At 39.4% G+C, this 22,180-nt stretch overlaps 1 protein-coding gene across 5 annotated transcripts in view; it reads right to left on the reverse strand.

The window, feature by feature from the left end:
* oxr1a (oxidation resistance 1a) overlaps window positions 1–22,180 on the reverse strand; it is a 188,692-nt gene that overhangs the window by 112,812 nt on the left and 53,700 nt on the right. The window contains exon 1 of one of the 5 annotated variants that reach the window (XM_016670640.1): window positions 15,209–15,240. The exons of the other annotated variants lie outside the window; for them this stretch is intronic. Within the exon in view, the coding sequence (XP_016526126.1) occupies window positions 15,209–15,222 (14 nt within the window). The 5' untranslated portion in view covers window positions 15,223–15,240. Of the gene's footprint in view, window positions 1–15,208; window positions 15,241–22,180 lie in introns of those variants that run through there. 5 annotated transcript variants of the gene reach the window in all.

Here is a 22,180-nt window from a genome sequence, read left to right on the forward strand (position 1 = left end):
ACAAGAGCAGATCCAGGCTTTGGTTGGACATATGCTGCCGGATGAAATTCCAAAATCCTTCTATGGTGCAATTCTACTCAAAGCTTTTATGTCTCTTGATATAAAAAGGTCCCCAATCCAACAAGGAGAGCCAAGCTGTAACATCAATCACACCAGTCAGTCTATTTATTCATAATAAGCTAAAAACATTATCTTTACCACTCTGCTGACAGATGTTCTGATTTACACAGCAGAGATGACCAGGAGGTGAAGTGATGTGCTGCATGTTTCCTCAGGCGTGTGTTTCAATATCACACTCCTGCCAACATGGCAGTCTTTCTCCATTGTCTCTGCCTGGATGCCAGCCCTTCGACAGACACGAGAGAGAGAGAGAGAGAGAGGGAATGTTGCATTCCCTCTCTCTCTCTCAGTCACACATCTGTTCATTACCAAAACAGAAAGCATCGACTGGTTGACTGGAGGCATCAGCATCTGCCACTGCTGGTGTTAACAGCATATGCCTGTTCTGAGAGTTGGAAAGCCGTGGTCATATCTATCTGCGGGGTTAACCCTACTTCAGGATGCCGAATCTGCTCCCAAACGGCCTTCATCATACGTTCTTCTCTTTTCATTCTCCTTACTCTCTACCTTCCCCTCTACCCCGACAGTTGGCAGACCCATCGGCTCAAGCTGGTCAACCTGGTGGCGCTCTGCAGACTGCAGCAGTGGCAGATCTTGGCACACTCTGCGGCTCACTGAAACCCATCCAGCAAACACATTAGCCTACCGTTGTGTGACGCGTTTCAACTTGCATACAAGCTAAGACAACGTGAAGAGGAAGTTGCCACAAGTGAACAAAAGAATATTAGGATCTAAGAGACGGTTTAGGTGAGACTTACAACCCTCAGAACAAGAGTAAGAAGCATCTAATCCATGATTCTAGGAGTAAGAACAGATTCTAGATGGGGAATGACAGTCCAGACAGGCTTAGCAAATGAAGATGGAGCCTCCAGGAGCTCTCTGGGCAGTTGTCAATCATGTCGATCTGGGTCTTACACCAAATCATTGGAGACAGGTTGAAGCCTGGTCCCCTGCAGGAGCGAGTGAGGCTTCTCGGTTCAATCAAGTGCACAAAGAGAGTTTGCATTGTTTTGCAAACCCGGAAAATAATTTTCTTAATATGCATCAACAACTTTAAGTCAGTCTCAATTATTTGCCTCCTGCATTAATGTGAAGCTCTGCAAAGTAAAATTTCTGGACTACATGAAGGACTGGACAGTAAATAACTAGACGTGCACCAATCTGATAATATCTGTATTGATGATGTTGAAAAAAATGTGAGATTGTCTATTTGTGACGACATGTTCCATCCATAAGGGCAGATCTATTCAGTATAATTCTATGCTTTGTGATCTGAGCGACATCATGCTTCATTATTGACTTTGCATTAGATTAGAATTCCTCACTGCATTTCCTGAAACTAAGTTTATTGAACTTTAGTTTTACGTGTTTGACCAAACTAGTCAAACGAATGTTTTTGTCAGTTCTAGTTTCTTTATTATTTGTCTTAGATTGGCTATTATAGTCCTAATTGCACTAACTGAACACATTAAAGTTGGTCTATTTAAATGTGCTGTACTGGTGCAGAGTAATCAGATGCTTTCATAATTCAGTACATTTATTTGTGTGTTTAAAAAAAAGAAACATTTTAAGTCAGCTCAGCAGTGTTTTTCTGTATCAGATCGTATCGGCCAATAGGTATCAGAATGAGGAAAGTGGATCGGTGCATCCTTATTGGCAATCCCATCCTTGAGGGACTAAACGGTGATTCATCCTGATAAAAAGTGTTTCAGATAAACCAAAAAAACAAATCAGAAACAACAAAATGCATCAGCTGAGGGTTGCAATCAATCAATGTAACATGACTTAAAAGTTTGTCACTCTTACACAGGAACAAGCAAAAAACAACAACAACAAAAAAACCTTTAAAATAATACAAAAGCTAATAAATAACTTAGGATAAACTTGACACTCATTCCAGACTTGTGCAGAGCTCAGACAGCCCAGAGTTTTATTAAAATATTTCATTGCATGTTATGCATGTATATTAGAATTGTCAGTTCTGAAAATTGTTACTGAATTTTCTAACCCTTTAACAGTTCCTCAATCTTTTCTTTGTCTGCGTGGTTTAACTGGCATCTGCTGCATACCAATTAGCAAAACCGGCTTCATCTGTACTTCGATTTTTATGGATGCTGCGCAAAAGCAAATTAGACACCACGGTAACTTCGTAAGTCACAATTCAGTGTTGAAATGTGGCATTTTAAAGAAAGAAATGATAATCAGCATATTGAGCTTAGGCTTCTGAAAAAATTTAATTAAAATATTCCACAATTATTTTTAAGAAATGAAACACTGCATAGCTCAACTTTGAGACTTTGCTTCTTAATTCTTCTTAAAGTAACGGCTAGAGATAGCGCAAGAAAAACTGCAACTCTGCTACTGTGTGACTGGCTGGATTTTCAGGTCTATATTTTAGCTCTATGACTCATTAAATAAAATATATTTTTATAAACTAGCCCTCTTTCATAGATCCTTATGTTTGTATCGTTCATTAGTTGGTGGCAAAGTCAAAAATCTGATCTTTTTCAAAACAGTGAACACACCAGACATAAGAACCAACGGTTTGCACAGATGTGAGAAAATTGTTACAGTCGTAAGCAGCCATTTCCGTAACATTAAGACATTTAAAATGTCAGAGGAAGCATAGAGATGTAAGAAACCAAGGGAGGAAAAGAGTTTTCCCTCAGCAGATAACACTAAGGCTGAATGGGGTAAAGCAAAGTGACTTTGTTTTTGTCTTTGGAGTTTTCAAACTCTGTCATGGTTAGCAGCCAATAAGCTAACATACGAAGATACAGTAATGCTAAGCAGGCTATCCATGCTAACTGCTACAAAAACATGATAAAGCCAGTTTAAAAGATCAACTTCTTAGTCATCAATTCATTTAGTGAATTATAACATTATCTTTTATTGCAAGTAGTAGTTTAATATGAATAAATGCACTATGGTCTCGACATAAGGGGAGCAACAAACTTTTAGTGCATGCGCAAATGAGCTAACGGTAAGGAATGTGCTTCCAGGAAAGACTGTGCAGTGACAAGCATCCTTACTAAATCAGGGCCTCTGCAGGTTTCACCAACTCAAATGTGAGACTTTTTGGACCAGTATGAGTTAAACTTAACACATGTATGACAAAGATTTTGATTTTTGTCAGAATGCACGTAGCGTTGTATGGTTTGGCAACAGAAGTGAGCTTGTGGTGAAGACAAGCATTGTCCAGCCAACTGGTGATAAATTTACACTTACCCATGACAGCTAGCTAGCATGGGTGTATTAGCAACTAATTGCAGGTAGCCTAAACCAGCTTGAGTCAAAGAATACAGTGAAGATGTCTGCATACGACTTAAGAGTTTGCCTGGCAAAATATACAAGATTAAACATTAAGACCTCTGATTAATGTACTTAACCCTTGTGCATCCGAGGACTGAGGCAAATTATACAAATGATATGGGTGTGGGGCCAGTTGGACCCCATTTGTAAACACCAGGGTTAAGAGGCCAACTTAAATTCATTAGAAAAAAAGCAAGACATTTGAGACCTTAATTTTAGATACGTGTATTTAAGACTTTTAGGATCAAACAGCAGTTCTCAAGACGATAACCACACCCTACCAACTGAAAATTAGTGCCGTGTCAAACTTCTTCCTCAAATAGAGCCATGTCATTAAGAGAGGAGATGCCATGTTTTCCTGCGACAATGCACTGCATGAGCTGGATGTACTGTAGGCAGGTCTTTAAGTGTCCGGGCAGGGCCTGTGTAAGAGGTAGCTGATCTGTCCCGCTGGGCAGCGCTTGGTGAACAGCCCGTCTTCATGCTACAGCAGCCAACTAGCACGATGCAGGCGGCTACACTTGATATTCCCAGCACAGCTCCGCTCAAATGGGACATCTGTTCGCTTCTTGCAGCAAGGCCTCCATGCACCACCTTCCACACAAGAAGGTGTCACCAGAGGAATATGGATGGACGGCCCATCTGCTTCTGTGTTCACATCCAATTCCAAAGTGTTGGACTTTAGTTCATGTCAGTATTTTGGGTAACTTTTGAGTATGTCATAAAAAAGGCAGCCTGAAGGTACGTCAAGTTGAAAAAGTTCAAGAATGTTTAAGTTATCCGAGGATTTCTGAGAATTTCACTCCAATTGTGGACAGAAGAAATGCTTGTAGATGCAGAGGGATTAAAGAGAAAAAGATCACAAATCGACCCGCCTGGAGTATAAAGCGATTCTAGGAATTTGATTTGCTGGCTGGTCTGAGGCTGAGCGCAGTTTCCATCTGGTGTTTGAGCAGGTCTGAAGAGGATGCTGCTGGCATGACAAGCTGAGAAACGTTGAAATCCTTCCTCCTACGTCGCACTGTCCTGATAGCTTCTCTGCTCTTGGCTCCATAAGATTCTCATTTGAGAGATGAACTCCAAACAAGCAGAGTGAAGGTCACAGAGTTGGACAGAGTAAAGCATTCACATGCAAACAGTGTTTTTTATTTTTTTTTGTTTTGTTTTTTTAAAAGACCAATCATTCCAAATTATAGTGATTGAGTAAATGGCGGGGAGAAAATGGCAACCTCTGCCTTAGAACCTTTTTGTTTCCTGGTAACTGTGTTTCACGTCCCACAGAGAAAAAACATGAAATTTAGTCTGAATCAACATCTTCCGACGAATAAAACAAAACAGCTACTTAAGAGGACTTGCAGCATTTAAAAAATGTCCAGAAAGAAAAAGAAAAAAGGCTTCAAGCGGCTCATGAAGCTTGTTATTCATATGTTTCATAGATAGGATTATGAAAAATGTGTCCTTGAAAGTTTGAATTTCAAGGACATATTTTGATCACATAATTTGAAAAAGTCAAATTATGTGATCTCCGTGTCTCTTCTCTTGTCAAATTGAAAACATAAATCCTGTTTTATTCACAACAACACTGATGTAAACAATTTTTAGTAATCGAGTAATCTATCAATTATTCGGATAATTAATCAAATAACCAAATACAGAAAACTGTCCCGTTCTGTAGCAGCTACTTAAGCTGGTAAAAGAATCATATCAAAAATAAAATGCAACTAAAATAAAATGCAACTAAATAAGAAAATATGTTATTGCTTAAAATACAAAATGATTCAAATGTCACTTTTAGTCTTGAAGTATGAATGTTCAAAATCATATTAGCAATAAAACATTTAACATTAACTTGTAAAAATGAAAAAGCGATCTTAAATTGAGGCATTAGTAAACATCACCTTTTATATTATATTTCAATTTAAGTCTCAAGTTTGAAGTATGAAAAAGCTTTTTTATAAAACAGATATTTATTAATGTTCTTGGTAAGAAAGAAGCAAGCCCCCTTTCTTAGCTTTTATTAAAAAGCTAAGAAAGCTTTTGTTAAGCTAAGAAAGCTATTACATTAATAGCCATACTAAGTACAATTCTGGCAATTTTAAACTGGTAGCAGCTCTAATTCAAAGCCCAGATGAAGTTATTTGACATCTGTGTGTTCCTTCAGTCAGACTCAGTCAGCAGCCAACTGCAGGTGGGCTACAGGAGCAGATTGATGATTAACCAGCTAATTTGTGATTGCTAGACTTCCAACTTCATTCTATAAAGAGCAGAACATTCTGTCACTTAAAACCTACTACTAAATTAAGCAGGAGATTCAGTTTTATTTTGTGTTCTGTCATTTTGCAACTTGAAAAACCTGTAGCTCTAAGCCTGCCACTATAACAAATTTTGCTAGACGATAAATTATCCCAGGCGTTATTGTGATACATGGTAATATTGTTGTTTTGAGACCATTTTGAAGTAATATAATGCTAACACCATAACAATGACATTGAGAATGTGTGATCAATAAACTTAAAAAAATATATATATCGGCCAAAATCTGAATTGGCAGGTCAGGGTTTTTAGAGATCAGTGATTGCCCAGGAAACTGCAATTGGTGCACCCGTACTCTTTTGGCTCAGTGTGAAATATAACATATTTAACTACCAAGTTAAGCTAATATCTTAAAATTAATTAAATTTTATATAAAAGCAAGTTGATAATGTACATTTTTGTTTTTAATTTAGTTAATATTGCGGATTTTTAAAGGAGGTCATCATAAGGTGTCCATCTCATACTGGCCCAAGCCTGGTCACAGCCAGGTGAGAAAAATTGAGAGATAAACTTAACGTAACCTCCCCGCAAACCAGCTACAGAGAAGAAAACCTGCAGAAAAGTGTTAAAGGAAGCAGTCATGCTTTAATCCTGTTGTGTTTTACCAAAAATGTCAGACACTTCATTTAAACCTCAGTAAATCCCAACAACTTGGGGTAAAACCTAAACAAACATGTTTGGTTGAACTGCCTTACTCCCAGAGCTAAGCTGCTTGAGTCACCAACAAACACCAAAACCACGTCTGTGACCAGCCAGGCAGATTAGAGGCCCTACCTGCGCACAAACACACTAACACAAGGGGTCTGGTTTCACACATGTCACACAGATCCATAGGATTGAGCGTCTAAGTATGGTGGTACAAACAGCAATAATCTGTGCTGCATTATCCGCACTAATGCTGAACCAAATCATTGACGATGCAGACATGACTGCCGTGTATTTTTAGCCTCCAGTATGTCACTGTGGACCTGAGAGCTGCTGCTGCAGGACACGGCAGGCAAACAAGCTAGCTGTACAAATGTGGCGCACGCCAACTGATCTGGTTATTTCTCAAAGCAGCATAATACAAGTTAAAATGGAATTAAAATAAAAACAAATGCATAAGAATCGAATAACAGCGCAACTAAATGCCAAAAATAAATCTTTAAGTTGAATGGGGATAGAAGGGCAATCAGACCCAGAGCCTGAGTCCACAACTTCTGTCAGCATTAAGTTTTTGTTCTCAATCTGGAACCAGCCAGATCACATCAGTCTGTGATATTTTGACCTCAGAGTTCTGGCGGAAAAGCTGAAGAGATGTATAATAAAGTCCTAAAAGTTCATATCAGAACTTTAAACCGGGTTCTGTCCTGAACAAGTAGCCAGTGAAGCGAGATCATTAAAAGATGTACAATGGGAGTGTCTGGACGACCAAATCAAAAGTTTAAAAGCTGGACCAGTTCCAGATCGGGGATTCCCTCAGTGTATTATAAGCCTGGCGGGCCACCAGACTTTACTTGTGCCCCCCACCTATCTAACCATTGCTAATTTACTTAAGTCTTTTTAAAATATTTGCAGTTTTTCTACAGACTTTATAGTTTGTGTTCAGGTATTAATCTTCAATCTTCCAATAACACATAATTATCAAGTGTTATTTTCAAATTTCCTATCAACTTTTAACATTTTTTAACTAAAAAACACGATGGGCTGCTGGATGAATGACTGCCCTGGCACCCAACCACCGGACTTAGCAAGTTTTCTGTTGGAAACCTTGCAAAGAGTTCGTAGAGCTTTTACTGAAGAAAGCAAAAAGGGAATTATAGTCAAAAGTGTAAATTCTCTTTTCCATCCCAACGTCAGAAATTGTAGACCTTGCTTTCCCAATGTTCCTTAAATGAAAAAAGCCAACATTAGGTTAAAAAAGGTAGAGCATCACCAAATGTCACTCAGAAATTATTCTTTATAGACGCTGTACTAGATGAAGCAAGTGGTCAATATCCTGAGGTCATATCTAAGAACTCATGGGCTCATGTGGACCAGGGACCGTGGGCCAACCTAGCATCTCTGATGGAAAATAGTCTCATGGTATTAAGCCATCACCAGGTCAAGATACAACAACAACAGTATCTTCAGTGAGAGGCCTCTTCAGAATTGTTGCAAAACTCATTGCTACCAGAGAAGATGGTTGAATGATATGAGTGGCAACAACATTTAATGTCCTTTTGGGATAAACTATTATTTTTTTATTTCATTGAATTTTGGGCTATAGGGCATTTGATCCGGACTTCATGATCCAAAATTCAGATGAAGCCACTGCCAACTAACCAAGACACGGTCAATGACCTAAACTGAGAGGTTGCACAAGGACAGCATTAATCACAGATCAGTCACCCCGGGTGGAGCTGAGGTTATCCACAGTGGAAATCTGATGGCTCAATAACCATTAGTTGTTTACTCTACAAATCTGGCTTTTATGAGAGAGTGACAAAATGACCATTGTGGGAATGTACCCAAAACATTATGCTTTATGAAAACCTGTGAGATTCTGCTAAAGACTTGAGACTGAGGACCCAATATAGAGCCAGAAATAAAATGAAATAATTATGTGCAAGCAATTTTAGGTAGTACCGAGCCCCGTCAAACTCTGGACCTAAATTTGTTTCAAAATTTGTGACAAGACTTCAAAACGTCATATATCCTCTCAATCTAGTCTCACTCCGCTTGAGCTATTTTGCGAAGACATTCATAATGTATTCCTCTGAATTTTAGATGAAGTATACATACACCTTTATTTGCTTCGTCATTATTTCTAAGTTGTGGTGTAGCAGGATGAAGCAAAAACTTCTCCCTTTTACATCACTTTCCCTCACCCTCATCCTACTCCCAACCCCAAGGAGAGTCTTCTGCGCCACTGCGCTGCCACCATTAATCCATCACCACAAACCTCCCGCAATCTTCCTGAACAAACAAGCGTGCTGGCTTCTGCTTCTGGACAGGGAATCGCATGCTGAGGCCACCCCTGATCCAGCGCGCCCTCCCCGGGTCGCCATCCAGAAGACCCAGACACAAGCTCCATGAGCTGGACAGAATGAGGCAGCCTGAGCCTGATAACTGCTGACATAAGGGCATTCATTTCTATTTCAACACCTTCCAAAATCGGAAGTTCAGTTGTGGAACATGTGAAATGATAAGCTACGAATGAGTTTACTGTGATTCCCCTGTACACATTTTTCTCACTTGTAGCCAAAGAAGGCCTTGAGGAAACAAGCACAAGCTCTACTGTGAAAAAAAGTCAAACACTGCTTAAACAAATCTCCTGCATTCCACGACAAAAATAGCAGGAAGAAAGAGCAGGAAACAAATTTAGATGTGGAGGTACGAGGTTCGCTCACTGTGAAATCTAATAAAGAGGACGATTCCAGCTGGCTGCTGTATTACTCCTGCATCTCTATCAGCGGTGAGGTGTTTCACCAACCTGGGCCAGTTTGTTACGCAACACATGAAGGAATCCTTGCCAATTGTCTCTGAGTGCTCCATGCTGTCACGGTAAGGATTATTGAGAATACTGTAAATATTTGCAGGAAAGCTGTAGGAAAATAAAAGTAAGGGCTGGAGAGGTATTTAGTGGATCGTCCCATACTTTAGAGGCAGGGCAATAACTTGTGGCAGTGACCCAAATGTGTTTGTGTGTACTTGTTCAGCAGACAATGTCTGGGATATTTACTAACCTTCTGGAGACCAACGAGCCTCATAGGGACCAAAGGCCGGTCCTAATACGGTGGACTCACTTGTTTAGGGTCAGGGGTTAGGTTTAAAGATAAGGCGTGAATTAGGTCTTGGCTAATTGTAAGGTTAAAACATACCAGTAATTGCTAGGGTTAGGAAAAATGTCTGGGTTGGGCATAAATGCAGTAGCTAAAATGAATGGAAGTCAATACAAAGTCCTAAAATGGGTAGAAATACAAACTTGTGCGTTTTTAGCACATTTCCAATGTTGACCAAGGTAGATTTATGGCCCAAACCCAATCCAAAATTAAGATAATACAAAGGTTCACCTTTGTATTATAGGCTAGATTTGGGCCCAGAAAGTAATAATTAGAGTTGCACCAATCCGATAATATCTGAATTGACCCCAATTCTAAAACCCCCACCCCATCTATAACAGGTATTTGTATTCAGTACATTCATGTCTGTTTTTTTTTTTTTAAAGAAATGTTTCGAGTCCATTCAGCACTGTTGTTCTGTATCGGATCGGTACCTGCGATACTAAACCTCAGATATCTGTATTGTATCGGAAAAGACAAAAAGCGAATCGGTGCATACTTAGTAATAATCAGTGTAACAGAAGAGAGAAGTAGTTATGAAGAAATATTGACTCTGCTAAGTTTAGTATATTTAACAAGGAAAGGATGCAAATAACCATATGATTTACATTGGCTACCTATTCTATTTTCAATTTGACTTTAAGATTCTTAAAGTCAAATCTTAAGACTTTAAGAATGGTCTTAAGATTAAGACTTTTCTGTGCTGGCAGAACACAAATTTAACTCTAGAAAGCCCTCAATTTTATTTTGTTTTATTTTATTTTTTACAATATGTAATTGTCAAACTAAAATTATTTAGTTTGGCAACTAAATAATTTAACTGTTAACTTTTACAGTCCAAGAAGAGCACGGACATCTTCTAGCCAGATGCTCTTAGTGCAGCCAATGGCCAAATTATGGCCCCATGACTCTGGAACAGGGTGCCCCTTAACGTTGGTGCTCCAGAATCTGTACTGCCTTTAAAATCTCTCCTAAAAACTAATTCCTTTAAACTGGCCTTCAATCCGAGTCCAGTTTGAGTTCCATCAGAACAGTTTGTATCCTAGTGTTTGTTCTCAATGATTTCAATGTTCTTTTTAACATTGTCGCTTGTACCCTTTGTGAAGCACTTTGGTCAAAATTGTTAATAAAATACTGTTTAAACAAGTTTAACTGACATTGACGTAACATCTTTTAGTCTGTTGACATACCATTGAAACATGCATAAAAAAGTTTGTTTTTTTTAATTAGGAACATATAGTAGCTTTTGACTCCAGTACATAACTTTATTGGTGATATCTGTTCAGGACAACATGTGTCCAGCAGGAAGCCAACAGTCAAACAAATTTGTAATCTTTGGACAGTGGATTTCTGGAGCTTACATAACCCTCGCAGCTGGATATTTGTCACAGTGGAACGTTTTCAGACACATGCGAAGGCCCGACTGCGCCACACACACATACGAACACACACACGCAGCACGCTGTTGCCCTTGGGTTTAATGTTAATCACAACTGACAGAGAACAAAGCAGCTGCCACACACACCGTTTTTTTTTTTTTTTAAAGGTGTGAGACACTCTGTATCTCTGTCGCAAACACACACTGACAAACATTCAAAGGTAATACGGCTATATGTGACCTGGTCCTGATGCATTTGCAGAAAAATATTAACATTTGCTGTATAATAATTCAGTGTTTTCTGCTCATATTCTGTTCAATAAAACAGGCAGAGCATCTTAAACTCAGATGTCCATTTCTCACTGTAAACACAACGCCAGGGTGTTTTACACCATTAAGAACAAAGTGCTGGTAGAACACAAATTTAACTCCAGAAAGCCCTCGATTCTATTTTGTTTTATTTTATTTTTTTACAATATGTAGGATACATGCTGAATGTTATCTCTAAAAGCTAGGAAACATAGAAGTCAACTGAAAGTGACACTTTTGGATATACCTAACTCAAAAACTTGCAAAAGTAGCCTTGATTTTTCAGGAGACTCACAAAGATGTAAAATTCAATTCAAAATAACCATAGGCGGTCCATTTGAGCTGTGTGTGTGAGAGAAAGCAAGTCTTTCAGCAAGCAACAGGAAGGCTGGAGGGAGTACAGAAAAGTTACCGTTTTATTCTTTGGTTTCAATGCCTGGTTTGGAATATATTGGATTTGGAAATGTGGGCAAGATGTCTAGATGTATAGATATGCATTTGACACACAGCTTAATACTTTTAAATTGAAGAGTGGACGGGAGAGGATGTGAGCAATGTGCACACGAAGATGATTGACAATGCTAAGACCCTCCCACCTGGCTGATTGGTTGTTTCTGACAGAGCTGTTTATTTCTGGAGACTAAAGAACTAAATTTTTTTCACATTATCTGTCTCATACTATACTGTCATGACATGGTGACCGTTTTAACAAATATGCACACAAAAAAATAGTTTTATAAAAACTGCATACCGTTTTAAGCATTCAAGTTTTCACATTTATTAGGTTTGTGAATTCAAAATAAATCAAGTTTAGAAAAATGCATGCATGTCCAAAAACGAGATCATATGAAGTCCTAGTCAAATCAGTTGTTTTCCTCAATAGAAACACATGGTGCAGTCCAGTTATTCCACTGGAGTGAAGTGGATCTGCTGTACGGACGTAAAACCACATGATGTAAAAAGATCATCCATCGTGTTTGCTAAGGTGATTCCAGGCACCATTGAGTATTTAAGGATACTGAAACTTCACGTTGTTTGTGGCTTGTAAACCACATGATATTAATATTGCTTAGGAACATTCAGGCGCAGGGATGCTTGGGAAGGCTTCTCAAACGCCTTGTTTACACTGAAAAGAATGAGGTGAATTTATATGTTTGTTCTCTAACAGGAGACAAACATCAGGCGCTCTCATGGCCCAAACTACAACAAATCAGCCTGTCATTAACCATCCAATCGGCACATTTCCATGCTCCACTTCCTATGTTCCATCCATGTTTACTTGATAAACTACAGAACAAAATAAGCATAGCAATGATCTCTCTCATTCATTCTCTCAGACCTTTCAGTTAGTCAGTCTAACTGGGCCACTGGATTTCTGCCTGCTCCTCGGCTCAAAATCCACTTCCTCCCCCGATTAAAGGGACAGTAGTGCAGATTAGAAACATGTCCTGAAGTGCTCTTTTCGCTCGCTCTGCCAAGGCCCATGTCAACCTGCGCCTGTGTGTCGCTGCAGATATAGAACTACTTAGCACACTGCTAGGGCACAAGGTCCCTTCCAAGACATTAAGAACCAGATCCGATACGGTGGTGCTTATAGGGATCAAAGGGAAATGGCCGGTCTGCCTTCAGGAATGGAAATGTCATCAAAAACCTTGAGTGTTGGCTTCCCTGAGGGTGAACTTGGTCAAGGCTTTAGAGTACTTCAAACAGCGAGTTACTCCAACTTTAAATGGAGGAATCAAGGCAACAGTGGCCAAGCAGTGGCTTCGGAAAAAGTATAGCTTATCAAATTTATGGTTGAATCTACCCCTTGACAAGGAATAAGTGTTTGAAGGTCCCTCACCAACAGCATAAAACTATTAACATTTTGAGGGTAAGCAATTAAATAGCAACCCAAGGTAATGAACAAGGAGATGTGTCTTGATTATTGTCGTAACTCATGTCATCAGCTAGCTATGAAAAAGAGCAACTGAAAATGGTCAGTAAAGCTCCACCATGTGCCATCAGTTAGCATCACGAATGATAAGATGTAAGCTAACGCTATGTTTAAATATTAGCTTCACGGACACCAACGGTCTATTTTCTAATGGTCTATTTTTGGCGGACACAACATTTCTGTGAAATGTTAAAAATGAAGGGCTGAACTGTTCTCTATTTATTGGTCTTGCCCTGAAAAGGAAAACTAAAATGTTGTCATATTATAATTCATTTTTGCCCTTAGCTAGTAAGAACCTTCAAAAGAATCGTACACCAGTAACAAAAATGGAACCGTGTATCCTTCTTGGTTTCATTAGTACTTGAAATCTTAGTATCGTGACAACTCTAATCTGTACATCTCTTGGTTATTGGTTTAGTAGCACTTCACGATGAGGCGTAGCCTACAAAGGGTCAATCAGCTTCACTCCGTTCAGCCACGTCTTCAACTTCTAAAAGCAAAACTACAATCTGAGAGGGTTATTGGGTTATTCAGGAGATAGAATGGAATGTAAACGTGAAAAAATGTAAACAAACCATAGCAGTGATTATATTTAAATTCAATTAAATGTGTAATTTCTCACATGCAGCCCCACCCTTGGCTTCCAGATCACCTAAAACATGTTCCTGTGACTCAGACACAGTGAAGCTGATTTGTTGCAATTTCGTGTGGACCATTAGGCTTTATTTTCCCCACAATCGGCCAAAACGCTGCACCATCTGTGCATGTTAGAATTGCTGGAAGCAAGTTAGCAACATGTCCACACCAGCAGCGCTCGACAGACTTCAGCTGACCTCGGAATCCACCAGAAGAACTGGTTCTGTTTAGATTTTCCAGTCAGTGGTTCATTAGCCTTTTATGTATTTCTAAAGAAACTTCGATGTGACTTTTCAATACTGATGTCATTAAAAAGACTGAAAAATGAACCAATAACCTGCCATCATGGACTTGTACATCATGACTGTTCTATACCTTACGGGTCGCGAATAATAAAATGTATTTTTTTAATATAATAAAAAGCTGAGCCTACTATAATGAAACACTACACAGACTTAACTAAAGAGGAATGATGACCCTAGACTCCTCCTTCATGATTACAGTAAAAGTGTTCATCTGGACATTGCAGCAAATTGAATAAAACATTCCCATTAACCATCATTATTTCACAGCATTCATCTGTTTCGTAATTAATAAGCCACAGAGGCTTTTTTAAAAACGCCTTTCCTCCATCATTGCCCCACGCGGATGCTTTCCGACCACGTAGCCAAACAGATCTGATTTTATGATCAACGACAGAGAGAAATGATTCGGGGAAATGGATGATGTGCCGGCAACAAGCTAGTGTGCAATATGACACAAAGCGGCGTAATGATGGTTCCGCCGACTGGAGCAAAATCAGCGCTGCTGCCATGGCTACCGCCGAAAAATGACCAGTACCTTCGATGAGTGCTTTTAAACTAATCATTTCCTTTAAAGAAAAAAAAACAAAACAATTCTCTTTATGTTGTCTAAGGAGGAAAAGTCAATACTGTTGGGTAAGAGTTTATAGAACAAAAATAAACCTTTTTTTCCCCCCCTCCTCAGCTTTGCACAACCTTCAGCAAAATCGATTGGGAGTGGTTCCTAACCAGTCAGAATCAGAAAAGAGTTTAAGTGTAAACCAAAGACCAAACAATTCCAGGGAAAAGCAAGCAGCTCTGAAGGAATTTTCTATAAAAGCTTTAAAAGCCAAAGCTTTAGGATAAGCCCTAACCACAAAAAAGGCTCCTTTGATTTCCTTGATAGATCATTTAAATGCAACAGAAAGCCTTCCCCACCATGTCTGCTCACCAGAAGTCTACATCTGAAAAGCAAAATGCACAATTACTTTCTCCCCCACAACACTCCCAGTACGCCCCTTCTACAAAACAAACTGCTTAAAATTCAGCTGGTTTCACATCCCATTACAGACGGAAGCAGCTTCTGGAGCAAACAGCAGTAAAAGGTGCTGCTACGTACCTGGGAGCTTCCATTGACTCTGGTGCAGAGGAGATAACGGCATCAATGCCTCAAACTGCTTTACTAAAGCATGGCTCTGTCACATGATCTTGTCCTCATTAGCAGAGTAGGACACTTGGTCATTTATTTCATTGCTATTGCACAAGTAACCCTGAATATCTGGCGCATGCAGCATGATGTGGAGGATATCAGTTCAAAATGTGGAGATTTAGGATAATAAATTAACATCAATTGAGATAGATGCATAATCAATATCAACTGACATCTGTATCGTATCGGAACATCCAATATACTCACTGAAGTCCGATTCAGAACTGAACAGCACTCGTGGGAGATTTAGGCAGAGGAAAGATTTCAGCTGCTCAACCTCTCATAGTGAACTAAGCTAGGGAGGTGGCATCACTCATTCTTTAGTTACCTAGCAACAACTTGTTGAGTAACTTGCACAGTAGCAATTTCAGGTTTGCCTCATACCTGCTCAAACATTTAAAAACGTTGCGGAGTGAAAACTGTGGACAAAACAGGAAAGTTCAGATTCTAACCGTCAGATGCATTACCCCAGTGTTGGAATGTATCAGTCGTACTTGAGAGCTGAAGCCAAAACCGAAAAATGAAACTAAATTACATTCATTTGTCTGAAATATGACAAAATGTAGAAAAATAAATAAAAAAAGTTCAGTAGAATGTGAATACTTTTGTGAAGCGGTGCCCGTTTGCCCCGGTTCTGCCCTGGCTCTGCCCTGGCTCTGGCTGTGCGCTGCCTCCTCCCAGGTGGCCGGGCTCCAGCAGCGTGTCATCTGGGTCTTTTCCAGGTGGTAAAAGCATAAGGGCTCCTGGTGGCGGCGGAGATGTTCCACGCTCTGGCTCGGCCATCTGGTGATGAGTCACGCCGTCTCTGTTCCTGTTTGCTCTGACTAGGCATGAGATTGCAGGCCGTCAGGCGTGCGCGAATGTGTCCTTTTCCCAAGCATTAGGATCCACATTTTATGTGATTGCAACTTAGTGGAGGGGGAAAAAAAAATAAAAAAAAGATCAATATTGAGCTGACACTATCTGAATTCCATTAGTGATAAAGCAATGAGAGAAGCCTCTACAACTCATTTAATTTAACCCTCCTCTAACTCCCCCAAGTCGTCCCCTGCTGACCAGGAGCAGGAGGCATGTGGGAACCAAAAACAGGGCAGGTAAAATATCAGATTTGATACAGGAGATAAATGCAAAAGATGACAACTTCCCACTTAGCAGAAGACCTTAGAAATGCATCCCTGTGCTGCAAAAGGAACTCAAAACAGAATACAGATGTGCTGCTGGCGATGCAGAGGGATCCACCTCATACTGATGGCAGCATGCATGCTTCCTCCTAGATAAATGCGACAATCGTAGAGCTCAGTTCCAGTGTGACAGCTCCTCAACTCCAGGCTACATCTGACCCAAATCCTTTTTCCTGTTTTTTTTTTTGTTTTTTGTTTTTTTTAAACCACTGACACTTCCAGTTCTTCACCCTCTTCCCTAAATCCAATGCATCTTTCCACAGAGGAATGCTGGGGATGCTGGTTTATACAAGTACATCTCTGCTGCCCCCTATCTGCCAGCAAACGGCTTTACTTTACTGTACAGAGAAATGACACGGCAGCTCTGGTCTCTGCAGAGGACTCTTTGTTCTAAAAGCTAATCGCCGCATAATTCTGAATTGAGACTCAGTTAATTGGTCTACCATTAAATCCTTAAGCTCCTTACAGTTGTAACAACTTCCCTCTTTGAGTTTCACGTCTTTCACAACATTTCCAGAAATGTATCTATAATAATAAAAGTAGGTATGAGTAGAAACTAGAGCTGCAGAAATCTGTTTTATATTTCTTCAAGAATTTACATGGTTCAGATCATTTTATGATCATTTAGTCTGTGTTGGTAGGTTCTTGTGATGTTATAAAAAAAACAAGGTCAGTCTCCTAAGCACATTATAGTACATTAAATATCTAAAAAAATAATATTTATATAATTAAAAACATTAATTTTTGCCTAAATTCAAATTCAGGCACAAAAGAATTGAGGTAATTTATTTAAGCTTGGCTAAAACAAACTGACAACAAAATAAAAGCAACACTTATCAAAGTCAAAGTAAAATCTGTGGCAATATCGTTAAAGCTGGAGAAGGAACCTTTTATAAAAATGTATTTTTTTACATATATATTTGTGAAAACAGTCTCATTTTGCGTTGTCTGTGCAAAATGAGACAACGACAGATCATTAAGGCCACTAAGAAAATAAAAAACTACAATTACAAGAAAAAAGTCATAAAATTATGAAGTCATGCAAGAAAAAGGTCGGAATATTACTATTTCATTCTTGTATGACTTCATTCTTGCAATATCATTACTTTTTTCTAGTACAAGTTTATTCTCATAATTTTATGACTTTATTCTCATTTTATTTTTTGTTAGTATATCCCCAATGTTCCATTGTAATGACATAGATTATCAATGTGGAAAAAAAACTTTATTTTAACAATTTTTATTTTATTTTATTTTTTAAATCAACCTCCTCTGGCTCATCAGTCAGAATAAACCAATCAGATCCAGGAGAAGGGTTTTCGCAGCGTCAACCTTTCCAGTGTATGTGCTGCTCACACCCTGTCTCCCTGTTTAGTGCATACCGAACAGGGAAGTGAGAAGTTAACACCCAGCCAGAACACGGTGCGCTAATAAACATCATTTAGCTAATTAATTTTAGTAATTGAGCTACTGAAACATTTGAAGAATAGTTACAGCCCTACTTTCAGCAAATAAATTTCAGTTGTTAAGATGTCAATTAATCAGAAAATTGAGTGCACATGTTTTATCAAATCTGATTATAAGTCATTCTTAGTCAAACATTTTATTTTTTATCAAATAATCATTCTAAAGATGAAACAAAAAAGGTAGTTTTTGGTAAATAGATTCAGTCCATTATTAGGGAATGAATGTGTGTTTGAGTTAAAGCAGGGAAACACCCATGATACTCAGGACAGTCTCTCAGAGTTTTACAGTGTTGGACTATTCTGCGGGATGTTCTGAGACTGTACAACTCAAAGCATAGCAAGGAGGAGCATCCAGGTTCCATCTGACTGAGAAATGAGAAATTCTGCTCTCCTCGTAAAATATTTTGGGTAATGAAACTCCACCTAGCCCGTCTGTTTCCTGGCCTGCTTCGACTTGGGCAGCACATGATTACGCTTCAGAGCAGAGGGTGAAAAATGGCTGTGCTTTTTAATGCCTTTCCTTGCCAAGAAGCACTGCGAGGTCTATCCTGAATCTGCCCCACTGCATTAGAATACGTAGGAAAAGCCAGCTGGGAAGTGAGGAAACCGACCAGAACTTTGATGAAAAAGTGAAATATCAGAAAACAAACAAAAAAATAACACTCTGCCAGAGGACAAAAAAGTTTTTAGCAACACATTTGGTGTCCAGACGATAACCTTTATTAAATTAATTGTGGCCGGTCAAAGTGATGTACCTTAGATTAACGGCAGTACTTCCAACCACTGTTGAAAGCGAAAGAGCAAAAGAAGTGAAGAAAAAAACGAAAAAAGAAAGCCGAAGAGAAAGAAAAAAGACAGAAAATAAAAAAAGAAAGAATGCAAGAAACTAAGAAAAATGACAGAAATAAAGAAGGAAAGAGAAAAAAATCAAAGGAAAGAATGAATGTAGGAAAGAAGGAAAGGAAGAGAAAAACACAGAAGCAAAGAAAAAAGAACAAAGAAAATACAAAACAAAGATAAAGACTGAAAGAATAAGAGAGAAAAAAGACAGAAACAAAGGACAGAAACAAATGAAAGAGAGAAAGAAAGGTCTACCCAAACAAAATTCCATACTTTCCCAGACTGTCAGAACCCTGGCAATCAGCAGAGTGAGAAATATGTTCTTGTCTCATCACATTTCTCTTGCATCAAATAAATCCTTTAGCAGGGGACCAGCACTGATTGGGCATTTAATAAAATATATATATTTTTAAAAACCAAGAGGCCTAAGTCTGCAGCACAGGAGGCTGCAGGCTGCAGGGCGTGGGCAGCATTACATAAATACTTTTATCCTGTATCAAAACTCATCATCAGACCAGACAATCCTCTCAGATTTATTTTTAGAAACAGCTTACATCATGGTGTACATCATAGTGTTGATGTACAAGTACAGAAACATACAGCAGCCGGACAAATCTCCACATTTTAAACACACAGCCTCTTTTTACGGAGCACATCTGGTCTTTACCAGGAAAACCTAAATACGTCTTCATCTCGGAGACAACTAAAAGATCAAAGTCCAAAGATAAGCGTAGACCTCAAACCATGACTCAGTTGAAACAGTTACTCGTGATGTTCTAAAACCCCGATGCATCCTCCACTACTTCCTAAGTGTGAACAGAATGTCAACAAACACAGTCATGCAAACACACTTACTATGAAATATTGCACCTTTGGACCAAGAGCCATAAAAGCGCGAGATGCACACACACACACACACACACACACACACACACACACACACACACACACGGTAAGCGTTGTGTGCCCTGCGGCTGCTTGGCAGCTTGAAATGAAGATGTTCAGTGAGAACACAGCACTCTGTCATGTACAGCACACATAGGGGACAGTAGGGAATGTGTCCCTGGGCCAACTGGGTTTAACAAAAAGTAAAACAAACTGATTTGACATTTAAAATCAGACAGTCAGTAATGTGAAGACATAAAAATATTCAGGGTGTTTTTCCCCCTCCCCTTTCTAGATGCTCAACTGAGTCTATAAAGCTGTTTTTCTTTTTCACACATTTCTGCTGAACTCTATTCACCCGCATCAAAATCTGTCAAAACATAACCTGAAGTGACTTTGGAAATCAATTTCCATAAATGATGCAAGTGCTGTGTTTGGCAATTCAATTATTTGAACAATTATGAAGCTTGGAGAATGCAAATAAATTGTCCTCAATAGCCACTTACGTCTGACTAAATGTCAAGTTCTGCAGTATTGTGCATTTCCACAGAAAACAATGTTTTCACAAAATGAACCGTTTTCACTCAGGCACCTCGGAATCGCTGATTTTTCTGTGCAAACTGTGATGCAACCCACAGGTCGGTCAACACCTGGAGAAAAAGGACAGTCAACTGAACAAAGCAACAACAACAAAAAAGCCCGCCAGTGAAGAATATGCATTGGTCTGTTGAGGAAACCCAGCAGCCGATTTTACTTTTGGGCTGACTGGGGTGCTGGAAAGCAGACACACCATCTGCATTAGTGCCTGGTCAGCGCACCACCGTACAAAGCTTTCATCTTCTCTATTTTACGACGTTAGTTTCTCTGCTATGTGTAGTAAAAATGACTTAAAGGAAGATATGTAAAGAAAGAAGTAATGCACCGCTCAGCTAGCTCTGCCATCTTCATACTGTGCTTTCCTACCACGCTGTGTAACTCCCATTCTTGGCGACACATGCTTGGTTCCCCAGACTGGTGGAAACGGGCGACAGCTCTCAAACCACCAGAGTTCAAAGGCACCCAAACAGACACAGTTCAAGAACGATAGTTCTTTCGGTGAAAACAAGGCAACAGTATCCATGCTGTGGCTGGTGGATCCCGTTCATCCCTGCCATCACAACCGGACTACAGAGGATTGGAAGAAACCGAGCTGGTCTGATGGCAGGGTACGTGTACATCTGAATCCAAACCACTATTGGAAGACAAACTATCAGTAGAAATGTGGTGCTTTAGGCAATGTTCTGAGAATCACTGGGTCCTGCCATTCATTTGGACCTTACTTTGCCATATACCACCTACCTAAGCAATGACATGTGTGACAGAGTGAATGAAACATCTCTTAAAATGTAAAACCACAGATAGGCTGGAAAGTTTCTAAACAAGTTCAGACCATTTAGGCAATCCTTTCAGTGAAACAGTATTCCCTGATGAGTTTAGGGTAATGTATCCTGTCACAAAGCAAATATGGTTCAAGAATGGACTGAGGTGTTGGCTTTGACTCCAATTCTGACTTCCAGCCATGTATCTGCATCCCACAGTAACTGTGGGATGCAAAGGCAACCAAGTCTGATTTATGGTGAACCCACATCCTTAATTTGGAGAACTTAGATAATCTGACACTAATGTCTTTGTCCCAATCCAACAGCAAATTGTGAAAGGGCCAGTGGAGACCCTTCACCAGGAACAAGATCTGGGCAGGTCTTGTTCCTGAGCTGTTGTGGTTCTACTGACGTTGATCAAAGTAGTACAGGCAGAAAAATGGAAACTATGCTTCAGCAGAACTCCCCTCTCAGAGAATATTCCCTTTCACTCACACCTTCATGCAGAGCCGAGAGGAACTCTTGGTGCGATTTTCTCATGTTCACACATTTGTTGCAGGGAACTACTAACAGGTACAGAGAAACCAGAGAAAAACAGACATTAGCAGCAGAACTCACTGAACGATCACAAACCAGGGTTTGCTTTCATGAACTTCTGAGCCATGATTTATTTTTTCCCCATAAAACTAATTCTAAGAACTAAACACTCAAATGTTCGGAATAATCCAACTTCTTCACTCCTTAGAGGAAGTACAAAGAAAGACTATTTGCAGGGCCTTGACTCTTTTACAAGAGCCAATGTAGTTGTACAAGCAGTAAGTTTGTACTACATGTTTCTAGGGTATCCTCAAAAAATTAACATTTCAAAAGTGCTATCACCATTTATTTCCTGCTGAAATATGCTTTTGGAAGACATTTTGAACCATGTCTTTGTTCAAGGCAGGGTTCTTGGAACAGGTTATCTATTGGATGAGAAGCAACCCAACACATGGATTGTGCATTAAGATTATTCACTGTTAATGAGTCCTGACACACCACAGATTTCAACTTTATTTTATTCGTAAGTCAAATGATATCCAAGACGTCCCGGCTTATATGAAGGCTGGTGTTCATCTTCAGAACTCAACGGGAGAGAAGTGGGGGTAGAACAAG

This window comes from Poecilia formosa, unplaced genomic scaffold (assembly GCF_000485575.1).
Source record: "Poecilia formosa unplaced genomic scaffold, Poecilia_formosa-5.1.2 Scaffold36, whole genome shotgun sequence".
In the NCBI taxonomy this organism is placed as follows: domain Eukaryota; kingdom Metazoa; phylum Chordata; class Actinopteri; order Cyprinodontiformes; family Poeciliidae; genus Poecilia; species Poecilia formosa.